At 44.2% G+C, this 17,904-nt stretch overlaps 1 protein-coding gene across 1 annotated transcript in view; it reads left to right on the forward strand.

Annotated features, from left to right (window-relative positions):
- The window catches only part of LOC121613993 (adhesion G protein-coupled receptor A3), a 143,559-nt gene that overhangs the window by 26,356 nt on the left and 99,299 nt on the right, over positions 1 to 17,904 (forward strand). The window contains exons 4-7 of the mRNA XM_041947751.1: positions 2,111 to 2,182; positions 2,349 to 2,420; positions 2,825 to 2,988; positions 9,502 to 9,715. Of these exons, the coding sequence (XP_041803685.1) occupies positions 2,111 to 2,182; positions 2,349 to 2,420; positions 2,825 to 2,988; positions 9,502 to 9,715 (522 nt within the window). The remainder of the gene's footprint in view (positions 1 to 2,110; positions 2,183 to 2,348; positions 2,421 to 2,824; positions 2,989 to 9,501; positions 9,716 to 17,904) is intronic.

Here is a 17,904-nt window from a genome sequence, read left to right on the forward strand (position 1 = left end):
GTTTGCTTCTGTTTCCCATCATTCTTGAGTCAGTTCCTTTAAAGTGTAGCTTCCCAAAGTGCCAGTGGCAGCTCTCGGAAACATTTTGTGCAGCCCCTGAACGTGACATGACATGCATGCATTATAAATGAATCATCTGTCGTCCACTTCAATACTTTAACTTTCACTTTTATGGTGGGATGAGACCAATCACAACTCCTACAACAAGTTCCTGGGGTTTCCTATGCTGCCTTCAATCGTATGCTGGCTTCCTAAATTGGCAGTCAGTAATTAAAACTTTGAGACCCCCCGATTTAAAGACACGTCCATCTTGACTGAGTAAAAATGTTTAACAGTTGCACAAGTGGAGAAAAGCTCTGATTCAGCGCTGATGCAGAAATTAGTCAGTTTCACAGCAAAGTCACGAGCCACCATAGTGAGACTCTCAATGGACTGCTTCAACCAGCGGGGCGAGGGTCACGGCATCAAGGAGGTTAGCCAAGCTAGCGCTAACACTAGACCTAATCTGCTAGCATGCTTGCTGCTGCCAGCTGACCTCAGTTTGACAATGTTGTATAACAGCTTTTTTTTTTTTTTTATCAAAAAATGTTCAAATCGACACATTTCAGTCAGAGCTGCTTCTAGCAAAGACTGTTCTTGGTCTGTTTGTTCCTGTGGCATTGAGCTGTGCCCTCCTCATCATCTGCTTTTTTCTCCACAGACCTTCTGTACAGAGCTGTTTTTTTTTTTTTTTTTTGCTTCGTGACAGACTCACACATTAAAGAACCGGAGGGGAAATTCAGTGATAATACAGCTGTCGCACAGAAACTGAAAAGGAGCTTTCATTGATCCTTTAATGTGGTTTTCAAAAGCTGATCTTATTTAGCTAATCGCTGCGGATCTTCAGTTTGTTCCTCTCATGAGCATTGTTTTATATTTGAATAATTATACATTGTTCAAAAAGAGCAAGAATAAAGAGACACACTTCATTGTGTTTTAACCTTTCCTTTAAGGAGTTTTACTGGTCATTCAGGGACCCAAGGCTAATGAAAGCTAGCCTCCAGATGCTTTCAGGTGTCTCCGTGTGTCAGGTGACGCTCTCCCAGCCTCCATAAGGTGCTGGTCATACCAAAACCAAGTAAGGCTGTTACTGCAAAACCATGAAGTTTATTGAAGAGCGTGTTTTTTCTCATGAATAAATCATCATTTGTAAAGGAAGTGTGCATTATTTCCTCTTTCAAAAGTTAGATATTTAAAGTAAATAATAGAGTAAATATCTCCAAAAGACAGGTTTACTACTCCATTCTTAAAGACATGACAGCATGCATATTAATTGAAACAAAGCTTCTTTATTGCTTTTATTAACAATATGCAAACTTGGACTTTCAAAGTGACACAAAAGTGTCGGACAGACTAACTTGCAGTGTACACATGCACAAAGTAATGATTCTAGCCAAAGAAAAAAGTCCAAGGTTTCTTTTTTCCTTCTGTTTTTGGTTTCTTCTACTCGAGTAATTTTCTCGACGATTACTCTCATCCTGGCTTTCTACATATAGGCTTCAGAGTGAGTGACATGATTGCAGCCTGATAGTTAGTGGGAGCCGAGCTGGCAGCGACGCACGCGGTGAGTTAGCCGCGCTGATTCGGGGCGCGTGTGCGCCAAGCTCGGGGAGCAGCAGAGTGCTAATTTAAGTGCTCCCCAACTGGTGATTACTCGAGAGCTCTGCTTATTTTCCCACAGCTGCTCCAGCAAAGCAGCTCTTTAATTACAGAGTGCAGGGGCACGGAGCCACGGACGCGACAGCGCTCAGCCGCTCGCATACGGAAGCCCGCTGTATTTGCATGCGTGTGTGTGTGTGTATGGGGGTAAAAGGTTACAAAAGGTCAGGGCAGATATTCCAGGAAATTGAATAGGTGAATGACGATGATGCTGGTTACTAACATAGCTCTCACAGCTGTTTAAGTACGCTGTGTTTCAAGAAGTCAAGCATGCATGAAAACAGATGCTAACACAGCTCACAGTTTTGCAGGTTGTTCCTATTCTAAACTCTGGTCTGACTACAGTATCAGGAAAATTGATGTTCTCTGAACCGAAGGATGTTCTTCTCTCTTACCATTTTTGTCCTTATAGGGACCTGTCCAACAACAGGATTGGCTGCCTCTCCCCTGAAATGTTTCTCGATCTGGGCAACCTCTCAAAATTGTGAGTAATCTCTAAATTGAAAACACGCGTTGCACTGCTTCAGGCTTAATTTGCACTGTCTGTACAAAATATGGAGTTTGATGTGGACTTAATAATGTGGAGCAAGATTCACTGGTGTGGCATTAGCGCATGTGAGGACTGACCTCTTCTCTTTTTTCACCAACAGGAACTTGTCTGGAAACATCTTCTCCACTCTGACCGTGGGACTCTTCTCACACCTCGTGGCCCTCAGAGTGCTGTAAGTCAAACACAGTAATACTGGACATACAGTTATTTAACTTGTGGTTCAAATAACACACTTAAACTCCAGGGTGCAGAAGCACCGCTAAAGGCCAAAAAAGGCTGTTTTCACTGCAGATATTTTGACTTATTAGAGCGTGAAAGCTCAGGTGTAACTAATGACATTAACGATGGCCTGCCAGTGAGTCAGAATGCACAGTATCTGTGCCCTGGAACTGGCACACACAGGTTCAATGAAACCATCATTCATTAAGTCAATTACACCTGTGTTTCGCCTGTTATGACGTGTCAAAATGTGTGCTGTGACAAACGCGCACGGGATGAATGAAGTCAAGGAATGGTCGCTCAGTTTCAGTCAAACAGGCTCGCAGTGTTGTAACTGTTGGCTGGTTTTCCCACCAGGCACTTCAGCACTGAGACTTTGTTCTGTGACTGTCAGCTTAAGTGGCTGCTCCTCTGGGCTCGGAGCAGCGCTGTGAGGATTGGCAACGACACGGTGTGTGTGTTTCCCACCCACCTCCACGGACTGGAGTTTCGCAACCTGCGTGAACAGCGGCTCAGATGCGGTAAGGACCTGCCATAATGCTGTGAGGTTAACGTAGACTGGGCACTGTCGGCTCGTATTTATTAAGCCATAAATTGATGTAAATGTAAGCAGAGGGATGTTAAATTTAAAAGACAATAATAAAAAACATCACCTTTTAGCACTAAAGACATCATTATTAGTCTTGCAGTTCAGTGTATTTTGTTGCAAGTTTAATGAGCTAGCACTAGCCTGTAGGGTTAGCCTTTTTTTGCAAGTAAGAAAGCTATTTAGCTAATGTTTGCTAAACCCAGATACTTTTATCACAGCTCAAACACAGCATCACATCACTAATAGGCACTAAAATAAGTAAGTGTAATGTTACTTAAAAAGAAATTATAGTCAGAGTATTTAATCTTTTCCTGCATCAGGCTGAATTCGTGCCATGAAAAATGATATCCATAGCTCCCCAAATAATTGTCCTTATAATGAACGCTTTTGTTAATGAGTTCATTAATCGACTCCACCTGGCATCCCAGGTGTAAATGAATCCTAGAGTAGGAGGCCAGAATGAAAACCAGCAGGTTTCTGAGTTATGAAATGCCTGAAAAGTTTGCTTTCCTTGAGGGGGAATACTGTCACATTATTAATTTTATCAAACGAAAAAAAAAAAAATAATAATCAAACAGAATACAGCGTATGAATGCTTTTTGGTTTTGTTTATCATTCAGAAGAGAGGCTGCAATTTTCTTGATTTTTTGTAGATAAGCAGGTTGCAATTGTAAGGACAAAGTAGTGTAATAAATTACAAGTCCTGAGGGGATTAATGGAATAATTAGCTTTACTTTTGAAGAGAACGAGAGGGAGTGAAGTGGATCCTTTTACTTGAGAGAGTAACACCGGGGCTGCATGGCTCTGTTTGGTGTTTGCTTACTCACTTAAAAGCCCTGTAAAAGTACCACATGATGAAACCCATTAAGTGTCCATCTATGTGTGTGAATATCAATACACCCCTTGACTTTTTTTTTTAAACAAAGGGGGAAACAACCAATTCATCCTTGCAGATTTTTTTCTTTTTAAAAATTTCCAGAAACTAAAGAAGCAAATGTTTCAGGCCTTAAAGACAGATTGGATGTCTCAGCTCTGACACAAGATTCCCATAAGATAATACCTTTACACTCCGAGAACGCCTCCTGAGACTTCTCATTAGCACGAAACTGTTTAATTTCACTAACACTGTATTTTCAAGTGGTTAGCACAATGAGAAGATTAAGTAGATTCATTCTGATAATAGGCTTCCCTCTCCACTGTTATCTCTCCACCTGCTGTGAACTGTTTGACAAGCCTAATATAAGGCAATGATTTAGTGCAAAATTGCCAGAGAAAAAGGCCCCAGGCAAAAATATTCTCATACTGCAGTCTTTGCCCTGTTGTGCACCACCTGTGATGGGGGCAGCGGCGGCCGCAAGAGCCAGAGGAAGGAGCATGTGCTTCAGCAGTTGCCAGTTGAAATCCTCAGACGAGCTGGAGAGATCTGTGCTGGCAAAGTAAGATATGAGACGTGACATGCGCTCTCCTCTGGCTCTCAAATATCTGTTGAAGTGTTTTCAGCAAAGCGTGTAACACTTGAGATGGCGCTCGTTACGCCGGAGTTGCTCAGCGTCCAGTGGAGGGAGACTAGACTATCTGGGCAGTTGCCAGGTGTGGAATTCTGAATATGCAGCAAGAGGTTGGTGGAAAAGATCAGGTGTGCTCAGCAAAACCTTCTGTTTGATTATCGTTTCATGTTAAAACTACACAGCATCGTGTGAGTTTGCTCTTACCTACAGCAGTCTGACAGAAAACTGAAACAAAGACAGAGAATAAAAGAGAGCATTGCACTGTAACGCTCAAACTCATTCGTCCTTGTTTGATTTTTAGAAAGCTTGCAGAGTTTTATGTCTTCTTTCAAGAGGCTGGCACATTTTTAGAGCAGTTTTAATACGCACACGGTTTGCAAAACGGACTGCTCAATCTTTTAAGACCAAATGAGTCTGAAATCTAAAGACAGTCATTGTTGCAGCATGGTGTCTCTCAGCAGCGGGTGCATCAAACGGAGTTTTTAAGCAGAACAAAATGGCCTCTTTACTGACTGGAAGCTGTTAGCCACGGCAAAGAGAAATCCAAGAGTCTTTACTTTGTTCTTTTTCTGAAAGACCGGTTACAGGCAGGCAATCTCCACCTGCCTCCCTCCCCGTCTTCCCTCCGCTGCGCTCTCCCTGCTCCGTGCTGCAGTCCACAGGGGAATTGTATCTCATATGTGATAGAATCATCCTCCTCTTCTCCTTACATCTGGTTCACATAGGGGATATTACTCTGGAATGAGAAAAGCATTGGTTAGTAGTGGGGTGTGTGTGTGCGTGTGTGTGTGTGTGTGTGTGTGTGTGTGTGTGTGTGTGTGAAGTGAAGGGAGATTACATGAAGATGCGCTGTATGCATGATGTGACACAGTTTGCAGGAAGCTAATGAGGAAAAATGTGGCCCAGCCTGCAGCATGTACAGCTCTGTGCGCCCCCCCCCCTCCCCGGTGTGTGCTTTTGCATAGAGAGACGCCGTCATCCTGAGACGTCTGCGCCGCAGACATTCACTCTATGTAATCCTAATTGTATGTGTTTTTCATTGACACAGAACAATCCAAAGCAATTACAGGGTAATTCTGCGCAGTGCACAGACAAAGAGCCACGAGTGGTATCCAGTAGCAGGACGAGGAGCGCTCCTTTCCAGCCCTAAAGCATCCATTATGGGATTACAATGACAACGTTCTGGGCTCCCTTCTCTCGCCATGCTTGGATCCATCCACCTCTCCACAGCACAACTCCATCTTACAATACCGCATTCATTCACTTGGCAACAAGCAATTTTCAATTGGTTACAGTGTGGTGCTCGAACAGCCATGTTTTTAATGTTATTTGATGGCTGTTATTTTCATATGGCTTCATTTTGGGAGAGAACGCCGTACAGCCGTGAAGCCGCTGAGGCTGCGTGGATGGGATTTTTGCTCAGCACCTGATGCTGTGTTCTTGTTATCAAGAAAAATGATGGGATCGGGTGAAAATATCCCTCTTCCACACTCACATACCATTGGAAATATTAGTATTTCCCCACTGAGGTTTTCCCCCATTGTTTTTATGAAGACGTGTCACAGAAGATGCATCTGTTTCTTTCTCCAGCAGCTCCGGCGTGATGGCTAGCAGATGTCTGCACCATACATTCCAGCAATGAGCCCCTGTCCCCGCGATACAGGTTGTGTACTGCCTGCAAATGAGGGGGAACGGAGGAGTGCGTGCAGCTTCCTGCCAGGATCAGGTGCTTCCTGTGTTGAGGTCAGGGCAGGCGTCTGTTGGACTCATCTAGGCTCGGCCCTCCGGTTCTTTCAAACTGGGACGAGAGCACAGACAGAGCTAGCATGGCATGTTGTGCACTGCAGGACAAGCCTCTGCTTTCTATAGCAGTATTTATTGCATGATGACACAGCAGTGCAATTGCCCTTTATGGGCATCATGTCATTAAATTAAGTCTCACATGCAGGCCCATGTCTTTTAGCCAGTGGTGTGCCTTTTAATGATTTAATGCTATGAAAATATCATGAAATATAACTCAATGGAGTCTGTCACATGGGTCTTTGAAGTTCAGTCACACACCTCTTTTAAAATCGGTTGCTTTGAGAAAGTGATAATGAAGTGACTGTAGAACCAGACATGCAAGCATCAGTCTGAGAAGGAGAATGTCTGCTCGTTTTAGTTTCAAAACAGTTTCGGTCAGGATAATAATCAGAATTGAAAGTTAAGCCTTTTACTGTGTGACTGAAAAAGGAAAGGAAATACCCATCATGTATAACTCCTCCATCACATATAGTGTTTTGTCCCTATCAGACATCAATTGTACATAAAAAGGTCTCCAGTGACAGCTACCACAATAACTTTGTAATGCTAACTGGAGTAGAGACATATGGAGCCTGGCGTGTGCCAGCGTGTGAATAATTCTAGACTTCTATAATTACTTTTGATTAATAAATTGATAGATTTAAACTGATTTTAAAAATTGATGAATTGAATTTGCATTTAAATGATCCAGCAGCAGGAGCTTGGATTGACTCCCGCTGACACAGCCGGTCAGTCGAAGAAACAGCTGGCCAACCACAGCTCCTGTTGTCTCACTGTGGGTTGGACATGCGGTTTTTAGGCGACTCACTGCGTGCACGTTATGTTAAAATGTTAAAAGTGTTTCAGCGTTTAAGCAGGAAACAAATGAACTGTAAGCTGGAGTAAGAAAGACATATAAGTGAGTAAATCAAAAAACTGCGAAAGTAATTCTTTTGTAATGTTTTGTTAAAATTCAATGAACAATTCATCATTTAAAGACATAATAAATGAATAAAAGTATTACTTTTAATTAATTCATCAATATAGATTTAATATTCTTTAAAAAAAGAGAAATTAAAAGTATTCCTGTGATGCCAAAATGCCAAAAACAAAGGTTGTCTTCTTGTGTGGACACATATTTGATGGCAGATTGTATATCCTGCTTCACAATCAAACCGCCCCACGTTTGGCCTGCTGAACACATTTAATGTGAAGCAGCAGCAGCAGCAGCAGCAGCAGGATGGACCAGTTGCATAAGCAGAGACTGAATACAGCTCATGGTGTGAAGAGAGCCAACAGTAAATGAGGAGGCTGTTATCAGTTAGATAAAAACATGTTGGATTACAAAGATCTTTTTCCTGTAGGCCCGTCATACATGTGAAGGCTTTCTGAAGCCAATGCGATAATGGCGGACTCCGCCACTGCCAGCAAAAAAATCCATAATTTCCTGAACATTTTTAATGATTTTAAGGAATTTTGCGAAATGATTGAACACTGATTTTTGTGGTGACACTCTCCAGACTGCCACTGCCAGTGTGTTAGCTGTATGCTAACAAAGCCCCTGGTAGTCAGTGTGCATCAGTGTTTGATGCACATACTGAGCCACACCGCTAACGTACTGTCACACTCACACTCAGACATGGAGTGTGTATTATCCTGCCTCTGTCCCCGTGTCTCTTCCTCTCCTTCTGCACACACACACACGCTCACACACACAACCAATTATTGCGTTTTGCTCTGGCAGTGTCCAACGGGTGAAGGCAAGCAGCCACACTCTGATCCTTGGCTCAAAGCATTGTTTCAACAATATCAGCCTCAGCCAAGTCAACAGTCGATGGCCCTCATGCTGTTTCTGCTGCGTGTCACCCGCAGGAGATAACAAAGCCTCAGCTACTGTTGCTGAGGACTATCATGGAGTCTTAGCACTCTAACAGGGTCGGCTCAAGTAATTACACAGAGATGTCATCATGGAAAATCCAATATTCGTGTCAGATTTTTAATGTTACTCTTGAAAGCAGGGCACTTTTGATCATGCACCTATGATTATGAATTACTTATGTAGAAAATTGAGGTCAAAGCTCTGCATGTGTTAATAGCCGCGGTTGTTTAGCGGGTTGTGTATTAGCATAAGTAGTCACGCTAACTACTCTTTTCTGCCCAAGGAAAATGTTCAGTTGTGGGCTGTCGGCACATCACCTGACATGGATCTTTCAGTATTTTTCTTTCCAACCAATGCATGGAGCAATAAAAGACTTTATGACCCACGTATCGGATTGCCTGTCAGCAGCAACATCCACAATTGATTGGAATACAAGCGAAGGCGAGGCGCTTGCTTACGCTGCTCTTTGGAGCATGTCCAAGGAAATGTCTTTCCACTCTAAATGAATTCCCAGGGTGGCACGGTGAGCTAGTAAGGCACTATTCTAATGCTGGATACGAACAAACAAACACAGAAACACATGGCCAGCCCATGCTCGCCAAACCAGGCAACACTGATGCACCTCCATCCATCTCCTATAGCTGCAGTATGATCAGAGCAGTCAGATCAGATTCCACTAAAAATCAAACCCGCTCATATATTCCGGCACTGGACTTAACACTCCCCCCTGTCTTCTAATCTCATCTTTATCACAGCCTTATTCTCTGACAAAAAGGCTGGAGGACTTAGCCAGCTGCTAGGTAAGTAATCCTATCACTGGTGTTGCGGCAGGCTTCCATTGTGAACATGTAAGGAGTCAAGGAGAGTCCAGGGGAGCGCTCAAGGCTGTTCTCCTTTATCAGCTGCTGTTCATCTCACACAGCAACTACATGTGGGAACGACGGGGGGTGGAGTGTGACCTTGACAGAATGTGTGTGTGTGTGTTTGTGTTGACAGTATTTTGGAGGCATGCACATGTGTTTGTGCTCCCGTGTGCAGGGTGGATATGAGTCTGATTTTAGTTCATGCATGCAGTCCTGCACTCATAGATGTGAAGACTGCTGCCAAAATTCTGAGAACTCTCGAACCCCTAACACCTCCATCCTGCCTCCATCTTCTTCTCTCAAGGGACGGAAGAGTGACCCCTCGCTCTCTTCCTCCACCGTCCCTCCTCTGGAAGGGGGATGGGAAGGTTTACAAGCTGACATTCCTGTTTTATCCTCTCCCCATCTTGCAGATGGACCTCTGGAGATGCCCCTCTTCCAGCTCATCCCCTCTCAGAGACAGCTGGTTTTTCGTGGCGACCGTCTACCCCTGCAGTGCACCGCCTCCTACCTGGACCGGTCGGTGGAGCTGCGGTGGCGTCACAACGGCCACGCCGTGACCACGCAGGAGGAGCGCGGCGTCTACGTGGAGGAGACCCTGCTGCACGACTGCTGCCTGCTGACCAGGTACGTGCAGAGGAGAGAGGAGGGGGAGGTGAGGAGGGAGGCGGGGGTGAGGGAATGTGAGCTGAGAGCTGATTAGCTGGCCTGTTGCACTGACACACATGCACACGCTTCCAAGATGAAGTCCCCCAAGCAGATGGAGTGAAACGGCAAATAAGCTGCTACATGAAACGTACACATACGTAGAAATCACATGTCCATTCACGGACACAGATGCTCCTCTCCCTGTCTCTCACTCGCCCACAGCAGCTGTGATTTACCTTTTGTTATTGGAGCCCTTGATAAGCATCTGAAAGGACAGGACAGAATTGGCTTGGCAGTGTGCCAACACCTTTGAGCAATCTGCGGCTCGTCTCTAGAGGTTGGCCGTCCAGCCGTTCCCTTGGCGGCGGCGGCGGCGGAGCGCTGGCTGGTCACACGCTAAGAGGAACAGATGCTGAATCATAATTGCGGTGATAAAGTAGACTGGCAGCACCGGCTTCGCACATTTTTCTGACAGAAGACGTCGCCGCAAGCCTCCATCCTCTTCCTGCCTTTGTTTTCTTGGTGGTCTGCGGCGCGTGTGTGTGTGCGTGTGTGTGTGTGTCTGTGTGTTATAGTAAATGCATTTGACGTAATGCTGTGGCAACAGGGCTCAGATGCAGGAGCACATTGCCGTTGATTACTTTAACTGCTGCCTGTTCTGACTCGGCCCCTCTAACATAAATATTGATGGAGTGCTGACAGAAATATGTATTCCTGTGTCAACAGGGCCAGGACGCCTCTTGTTGTGCGGTTTATTTGGCAACAAGAATGCCAGCTGCTTTTCCGTCAGGAAAGGTATACATTCCCCTGACTGCGAACGCCACAAATAGTCAATATTTTTTCTTTTCATTATGTACCAGCTCACTGTTTGACATTCCCAGTGATCCCCGTGGTGAATGCACTGCCTTGGATAATTGGATTACAGGGTAGAGAGAGAACTTTTACTGTCTTTGTGTCTCAGGAGTGATGTTTCTTGGCGTAGCTTATTTTTATTGAGGTAGTCATCGATAGGGGTCAATGCAATGCTTTCACCACTCAGTGTCATTCACTCCTGATTGCCCACCATTACCAACAATGGTGGAGGCTGACGGATTACACTTAAGTACAAATTTAGGGACTTCAATAAACTGTTATGCTACTTTAAATCTCTACCTTACTGCATTTACAAAGATGATGCATCCATTCAGCTATGTGAAAACGTGATTAGGCATTAGGGTGCAAGTAACAAGACATAAAAAGATACAAGTACATTTCTAATAATATAACACTTTAAAGGCTGCTTTTGTTGATAATACTGTATATACTTTAAGCTGCACTAATCCATGTTATGACATTGACAATGGATCAAATGCCTGTGTGTAAGTAGAAAGAGGTCGAACCAACAGAGAACTAGCTGCTGATTGTGCAGTCCCCCCCCCCCAGCCCTGCCGGGCAATATAGTACTAATGCTAATTGTTTTGGTTTTGGCCCAGAACGTTACTGTTTTGATGTTACTCTCACTGCTCTCTGCAGCCACAGGAGGCAGCTGTTTCAACAAAAGGGTCCAGATAAACCAAATGTACACTAGCTGCCTAGCTAAAAGAGTCAGATATTTCCCTCAAGGGTTAACAAACAACGTTAAGTTCAAACAAGAGTGAATGTTGGTCTCAACGGTCATCGTGTTGATATAGACACGACTGGAAATTAAAATATATGTGAATAAGCTATTGTTTGCTAACACATTTGCCGTATCAACTTTATATGGTCATTGAATGCTGTCTTGTTGTCTTATGTGAAAGTCGCTGAACACTGAGGTTTGAAGTCCTTGAAGGCCATCAGACGGGAAATGAAGCCTCATTTTTCCTTCTAAGGCGTCATTGTAGGAAGGACTACAATAGAACTGCAACTGACCCTCAATGTCGGCTGCATACTGACTGGTTCCAGCCTTTTTCCTCTCCCGTCCCTTCAGCACAAGCTCCCCATCTCCCCCCTACTCAAACACAAGCCTTCCTGAATTTGGACTCCAAAAATTTCCAGCTCAGTGTCCCAACGGAACGCCATGAATTTCCCGTTGCTCCCATTCTGATCAGGGCCCCACTTGCAATTACCCACTGCTCTCCTCTTGTATACACAAATAATGCAATTTTCTCCCCAAAGTGAAACCCATTCGGGTCATGTTGCTCTTGGCACCTCAAATGTCTCCCCCTTGTAGAAAACCTGCGAGGAGCAGCAATCATTTCCATAGCTGATGAGTGTGTAAGAGAGCTCGCTCCAACAAAAACAATCTGCTGTGTCTGGGCTGAACTTCACCCCTCGCCCTGAGCTGTAGCTTAAATTGCAGCGTTGATGGAGACGTGTGGGGGGAATTACAGCCCTGTGACTTCACTGGTCCAGCACTCGTTAAGTCAAAGAAACTTAACTAATGTTCTGGCCTTTGACACGCCAGACGCTGTCGACGGTCGTGTAGCCACGGCGTCGACAATATATTAGTCATTATGGCCCGTGCTGATGTCGTTCACCTTGGATAAACGCGCTCTGAGTCAGTCAGCCTCGCCCTGCACGCCCCATCAGAGAGGAAAGACTGAATACACAGGATTTGGCGCGTGGCTTTAAGCCCTCGTCTGGATTTGTCGCACAGTGCTGCAGCAATGCGAGCGGAGATGCCAAAGCCTCAGTGAAGTGACCTCTTTGAAGGTGAACCCAAAATGTTTTGCGGCTATTTTCTCAGCTAAACTCTGCTTATCCCGCCTCGACGGCCAGTGTGGACATTCAGAGCACGCCTTGATCTTTTTTACGCACTAAAACGGACGTAGCGTTCTGAAATATGTTTTGTACCGTTTGTTTTGTATTGGATTTTTGTGTCTTTCAGCTCTCTCCCACTTTCACACTGTGCTGTGTCATTACAGCCGCTTATTTGCTGGCACAGGTGGGCCGATAAGCTGATCCGTTTACATTGCTCACAGTGAGCAGCAGCAAAAAACCAGGCCCCATGAGGCCCGATGATTCTGCGATGTGGGCCAGACTCCTGCTGAGTAATGGTGTCAAGCCAAACTCCCAGTATTAGCTATGCTAGCGGCAGCAGTGGGACCAGCCTGTGATTCATGTTTCATTAATCAAACATTTTAGAGCCCTGTAGCTAGCTACTGCAGACACTCTGGATGTATCTTTCTTAATCCTCTCCATTTTTAATCAGGCTAATCTTGCACAAAATGAAGAACCTGGTGTGGATTTATTACTGAAAAGGGAAAGTGTCTCTCCCTGCGCCTTGCTTTGTGTCTCTGTTTGGGATCTGTCTGTCTCTCTCCCTCTTTTTTTTGTATAACTCTGTGCTCCTGCTTCCTAAAAACATAAACATCTTTTCCCTCTTTTACTGCATTCTGCCTCTTTATTTCTTTAAATCCCTGAATCTGTTGCACTTTTTCGCTGCCTTTCCTCATTTTCTCTCTTGAACCTGGCGGTCTGTTTACAAGCTCTTGTGCAGCGTCTGTTGCTAAGGAGACCAAATTTGATCTTGTCGCCACATCCAATTTTACCTCTGGGATCATCACTTTACTGCTTGCCAGTTTCAGTCAATAAAGAAAAATAAAAGTTCTTAGTTAAATCGGATGAGGTTTAACGAGGATAAAGTCAAGTGTTAATTTTTAATGGGCTACATAATGTGGAGGAATGGAGAGATGGGTTAAGACAAGGCGCTAATTTGATGGATGCCGCTCCCACAGGAATAGTACGTTCATTATGTCGGAGTTAACTACGGCCCTATGTGTGTATATCTGTGTATTTGTAAAACATGCACATGTGCACCTGCATGTATGCTTACATGCAATGTATTGCTCCTCTTGGCATCTAAATATTCAGAAACGCAGTAAATACAGACGGAAGTTCAAAAATGCACATTTGTTACGCCCCCATAAGCCGTGATAAAACACAAATTCACACACTGCGACCAGCAAGCTTGCATGGAAGTGTCCCAGCTTTGGAACATTTGCTGGGTAAAGGGGACAGATTGAAAGTTTACAGTGGCACAAGCAACATTATGTAAAACAAATTGTTAAATATCAGAGCGCAAGCATAAATGTTGCTAATGAGTCCTCGGGGAACTGCTCCACAATGGTGCAGTGTTACTGTGGATGTAGGTCAGTGCTTTGTGTATGGCTTATGTGTGCCCCTGCCCTACTGCTGCTCACATACCGGGTGATTCCTTCATATGTTTTTTATGCGAGGGGGACCTTTTTTCTGAAAGCCGGACGCGCCGTCGGACGACTTCCTCCGCTCTCCCTGCTTTGTCCGGGTGCGGCGGTTCACCGGGGACGTTTGTGATCAGGCTGCCGCAGAATGCGCCTTCAGTGGTGGAGTTTTCCTTTGTGAGGCAGGCGGTGAGAGACGGGGAGGGAGCAGTTGAGGGAGAGGAGAGGTGGGCGGTTGGGTGTGTTGGGGTGGGTGGGTGCTGGGGGGTATTTCCCTGTGTATTTCCCAGCATTCAGACAGTTGGCCCATGTTCAGCGATGATGTAACTGTCCCCTCTGCAGACTATTCATGAGGACAAGTGCAGCAGCTCACTCTCTCTCTCTCTCACACACACACACACACACACCTGCATGCATCTGATCACACAGTTGCAAGCACACACACTCTACACCAACCCCACCACCCTCATCACTATCATCATCATCATTGTTTTATGCAGTGTGCAAGGACATCTGTTCTTCCAGTCGGAATTAATTATGTGAACATTCTCCTAAAATATTAATAAACGGCTGATAAAGTTTAATGACACTTTACCAACATTTTCTGCTAAAACCAAGCCGCTTTAATTGAACACTAATAATAATCTCAACCTGTCTACACACCTGTGGTCCCTTGGTGACTTGGAAGGTGATCAGAGTTCATCAGCAAAGCGCCAAATTATGAGCATACTGTTAATTCATGTTTCCTCTCTGGGTCTGGGCCTTTAATTATTTAGTAGTTGGGCTATTGAATTTGGAGTCTATACATGAATAAACAAGGCTATGTGTGGGCACGTGGCATTTCAAAGTCTATCTCGAGTATCATATGCCTACTACAAACACTTCTTGTGATTCAAAAGTGAGACACTAACAATAACAACTGCAGCGCTTTTAAGTTCAGACGAGATAATATAAAGCACAAGTGCAGACAGAAGGCAGGCAGATGCAGAAACAGACAGCAGTCGACTCTGGAAAACTGACAGACAGAAAGATGTGAGAGAGAATAGCATATACACAATAACAACAACAACAAAAACCTGCACAGCTCACATCTCGACAAACAAGTAACCCAGACAGACACCAAAGTAAACGTCGACAAAAGGTTGCATCTTTAATGACAGGAAGTGGAGTCTCCCTTTAACAATGCTAACAGCAGCGCCAGGAGCGAGCAGCGTCACAGGGTTGTGTGATCAATGGCCGCCTCCACATGCACGTGCCCACTGGTGACTCTATACACACTCCTGCCAGTAGTGTCACACTAATCCACCAATCTACAGGTGGTTTTGACGTGGCAAGACGCGCAGCAATGCACCAGCAAAGGCAGGAAATAAGAAGACTCACTAGGCTCTTGTAAATATGCATGTAAATGCAGACTTGAAATTTTTACGAAAAATTCGCTGTGCAGATGTTTAATTTAAAAGCGAATGCGTGAGTAGTGCTGAATATAAACACAACTTTTGTTTGATCAAAAGAAGACTCACAGGGCAACTTTACTTAGATTCGGTGTGCTTTATGCGAGCAACATGAAGTCCTTGTGTGATTCCAACGCACCGAAGGTTGCTATGGGACTAGGGGGCGATCCTGGACCAGATCAACTGAAGAATGGGAGAAACAGCAGCCAGATGAAGGAAATCAGAGAGGATTCTGTATGTCGACATGTTCCTGGTGAGGCTACGGTGGAGCTATTCTCTGTGGAGTTATAGCTCCCTCTAGCACACTGCCTAAGCTCACATTTTTAAAATTTTATTGTATTTTTTGTGAGAGCAGATTTCCACTAGTAAACCTGTGCAAACGATCTTCTTGTTTTTTTCAAAGCTAGTGGAGTCTATAGAGCAAGATCTTAAATGCTCAGATCTCTCATGTTCCGTGTTGCTAAATCAAGAGGCAGTCTTCCACTCCCTCCTTCCATACCTCTGAACATGATATCTGTATCATCTGTTTAGACGAGGTTTGCAGACAGCACATGTCCTCATTGTGGTTTGTTATATAACTGTTGCACTGTAGAGACAGGCTGAGCCCAGAGGGTTTCAGTTTAAAGCTCATCCACACTTTAAACCCAACTTATGTCCAGTGGAAGAGGGAGGACGTTGTTTTGAAGAGGGAGGTGGAGGAAGAGGCCGAGAGAGCGAGTGAGTGAGTGACTGGATGAGTGTGTGATGTCGTGTTTAAGGAGAGGTAAGGGTTACAGTTCAGAATCTCATCTTAAGCTAAATGTTTGGGGAATTAGATATACAGACCTCATCGCAGTGAGAGTGACTCATTCCTACAGTGAGATTGTTTGTTAAAAGTTTGCAGAAATTTGTCTCAGTGACAATACTTCAAAAAGCTCCTGTCCAAACTATTAAATGATTGGTGCAAAAATGCTTCTAAACTATCTAAAAATGCCCAGAAGTGCTTTTCGGACAACTCAAAATGTACTTACAAGCATGCAAAAACCCTCACGTGTACTCACAGACAGTCACACACACACACTCGTTCTCTAGCCCAGAATGTCATCATCTCAGTCAAGCGTTCAAATCTGATTTAGGGCCTTTTAGAAAAGCAATCAGAAAAGAGAGCTTTAGTGGAACACAGCAGATGAAATCAGGACTTATTTTATTCATTTTCATAACTCGCCCACAGAAAGTCATTGGAGCAAAGTCATGGGTCTGTTCAGCACAGTGGATGTTCACAGCATTCTCTGATATCCGCTGGTCCTCCGAACAGCCAACAGTGGAGTGGAGACAAGTTCAAACCGAGCACCGTGCTTTCATTTGGAAAGGTTTCTGTGTACACAGGCTACCTCTCTGCTAGATTCAAAAGCTTATCTGGTCCCAGCTTATAGACTCAACACCTTTGACTGACAGGCTTCATTCAGGGCCATATTTACTTTCGTTTGTTGGCATTAGTATTTTTTGTCATATATTGAAAACAGATCAGACAATTTACCCATTATTCTGTCTTAATTAATCAAAAGAAAAATTAATTCTAATACATATAAATGCTTTCAAATTGTAGTGATTACTCCTGTGGTTACTTTAGTCACTGCTACAACGACTGTCAGCTCTATAAGGGCCGTTAAGTTAAATGGCAGTGTTGATCCCAGTATATTCTTATTTTTAGCTGTGTCAGCAGTGTGGATTGAGGGATGTGTCACTCATTCTCTCTGTCAGTCTCCCACTTTAGCCCAGACTGAAATATTTCAACAGTCAATTGCAATGAACACAGCACAGACTTCGTGGTCTCCAGAGGATGAATCCCTCTGAACTTGGGAATCTCCTGCCTTTTTTCCTCTCGCACTACCATGAGGTTGATATTTTAGGCTACTGGATGAATTGCCATTAAATTTGCTTCAGACGCTCGTGTTCCCCTCATAATGAATTGTAGTAACTTTTCATCGAGCGCAGTCGTCAGGTCAAAATGTTAATTTCTCTAATACGTTGGTGTCTGACCAAATACCTGCAAAACTAATGGCCTCAGAGGACTTGTGTTTTCGGTTAATTAGCAAATGTTGGCATGCTAATATAATAAACCAAGATGACATAAACATTATACTTGCTAAACAGCAGCTTGTTAGAATTGTCATGGTGTGCACGTTAGCTTGCTCAAAGCACCGCTGTGACTAAGTACAACCCCTCAAAGCCGCTACCATGTCTGCAGACTGTTTGTTTTGTTGCTGTCATGGATAGCTTGCCAGATGCATACAACATGGCATTACATCACGATAATGCAACAGAACTACAGTGGAGTTTTGTCAGACACTTGTTTTTTGGTGAAGGTCATGTTTACGTGTCAGAAGCAAAGAATCAAAGAGCAAAGTCTGAATGAGCTTTTCGGCAGAGGAGGCAAGGGTGGCAATTTTTACGCTCAATAGACCAGAATGCAATGCAGTCACAAGTCATTTTGTGGCTGTGTCCTTTTTTGCATGTTCTTCCTGTGTTCATGTGGGTTGAGAGCTCCCGTTCTCTTTCGTATTCCAAACACATG

This window comes from Chelmon rostratus, chromosome 11 (genome assembly GCF_017976325.1).
Source record: "Chelmon rostratus isolate fCheRos1 chromosome 11, fCheRos1.pri, whole genome shotgun sequence".
NCBI classification, from domain to species: domain Eukaryota; kingdom Metazoa; phylum Chordata; class Actinopteri; order Chaetodontiformes; family Chaetodontidae; genus Chelmon; species Chelmon rostratus.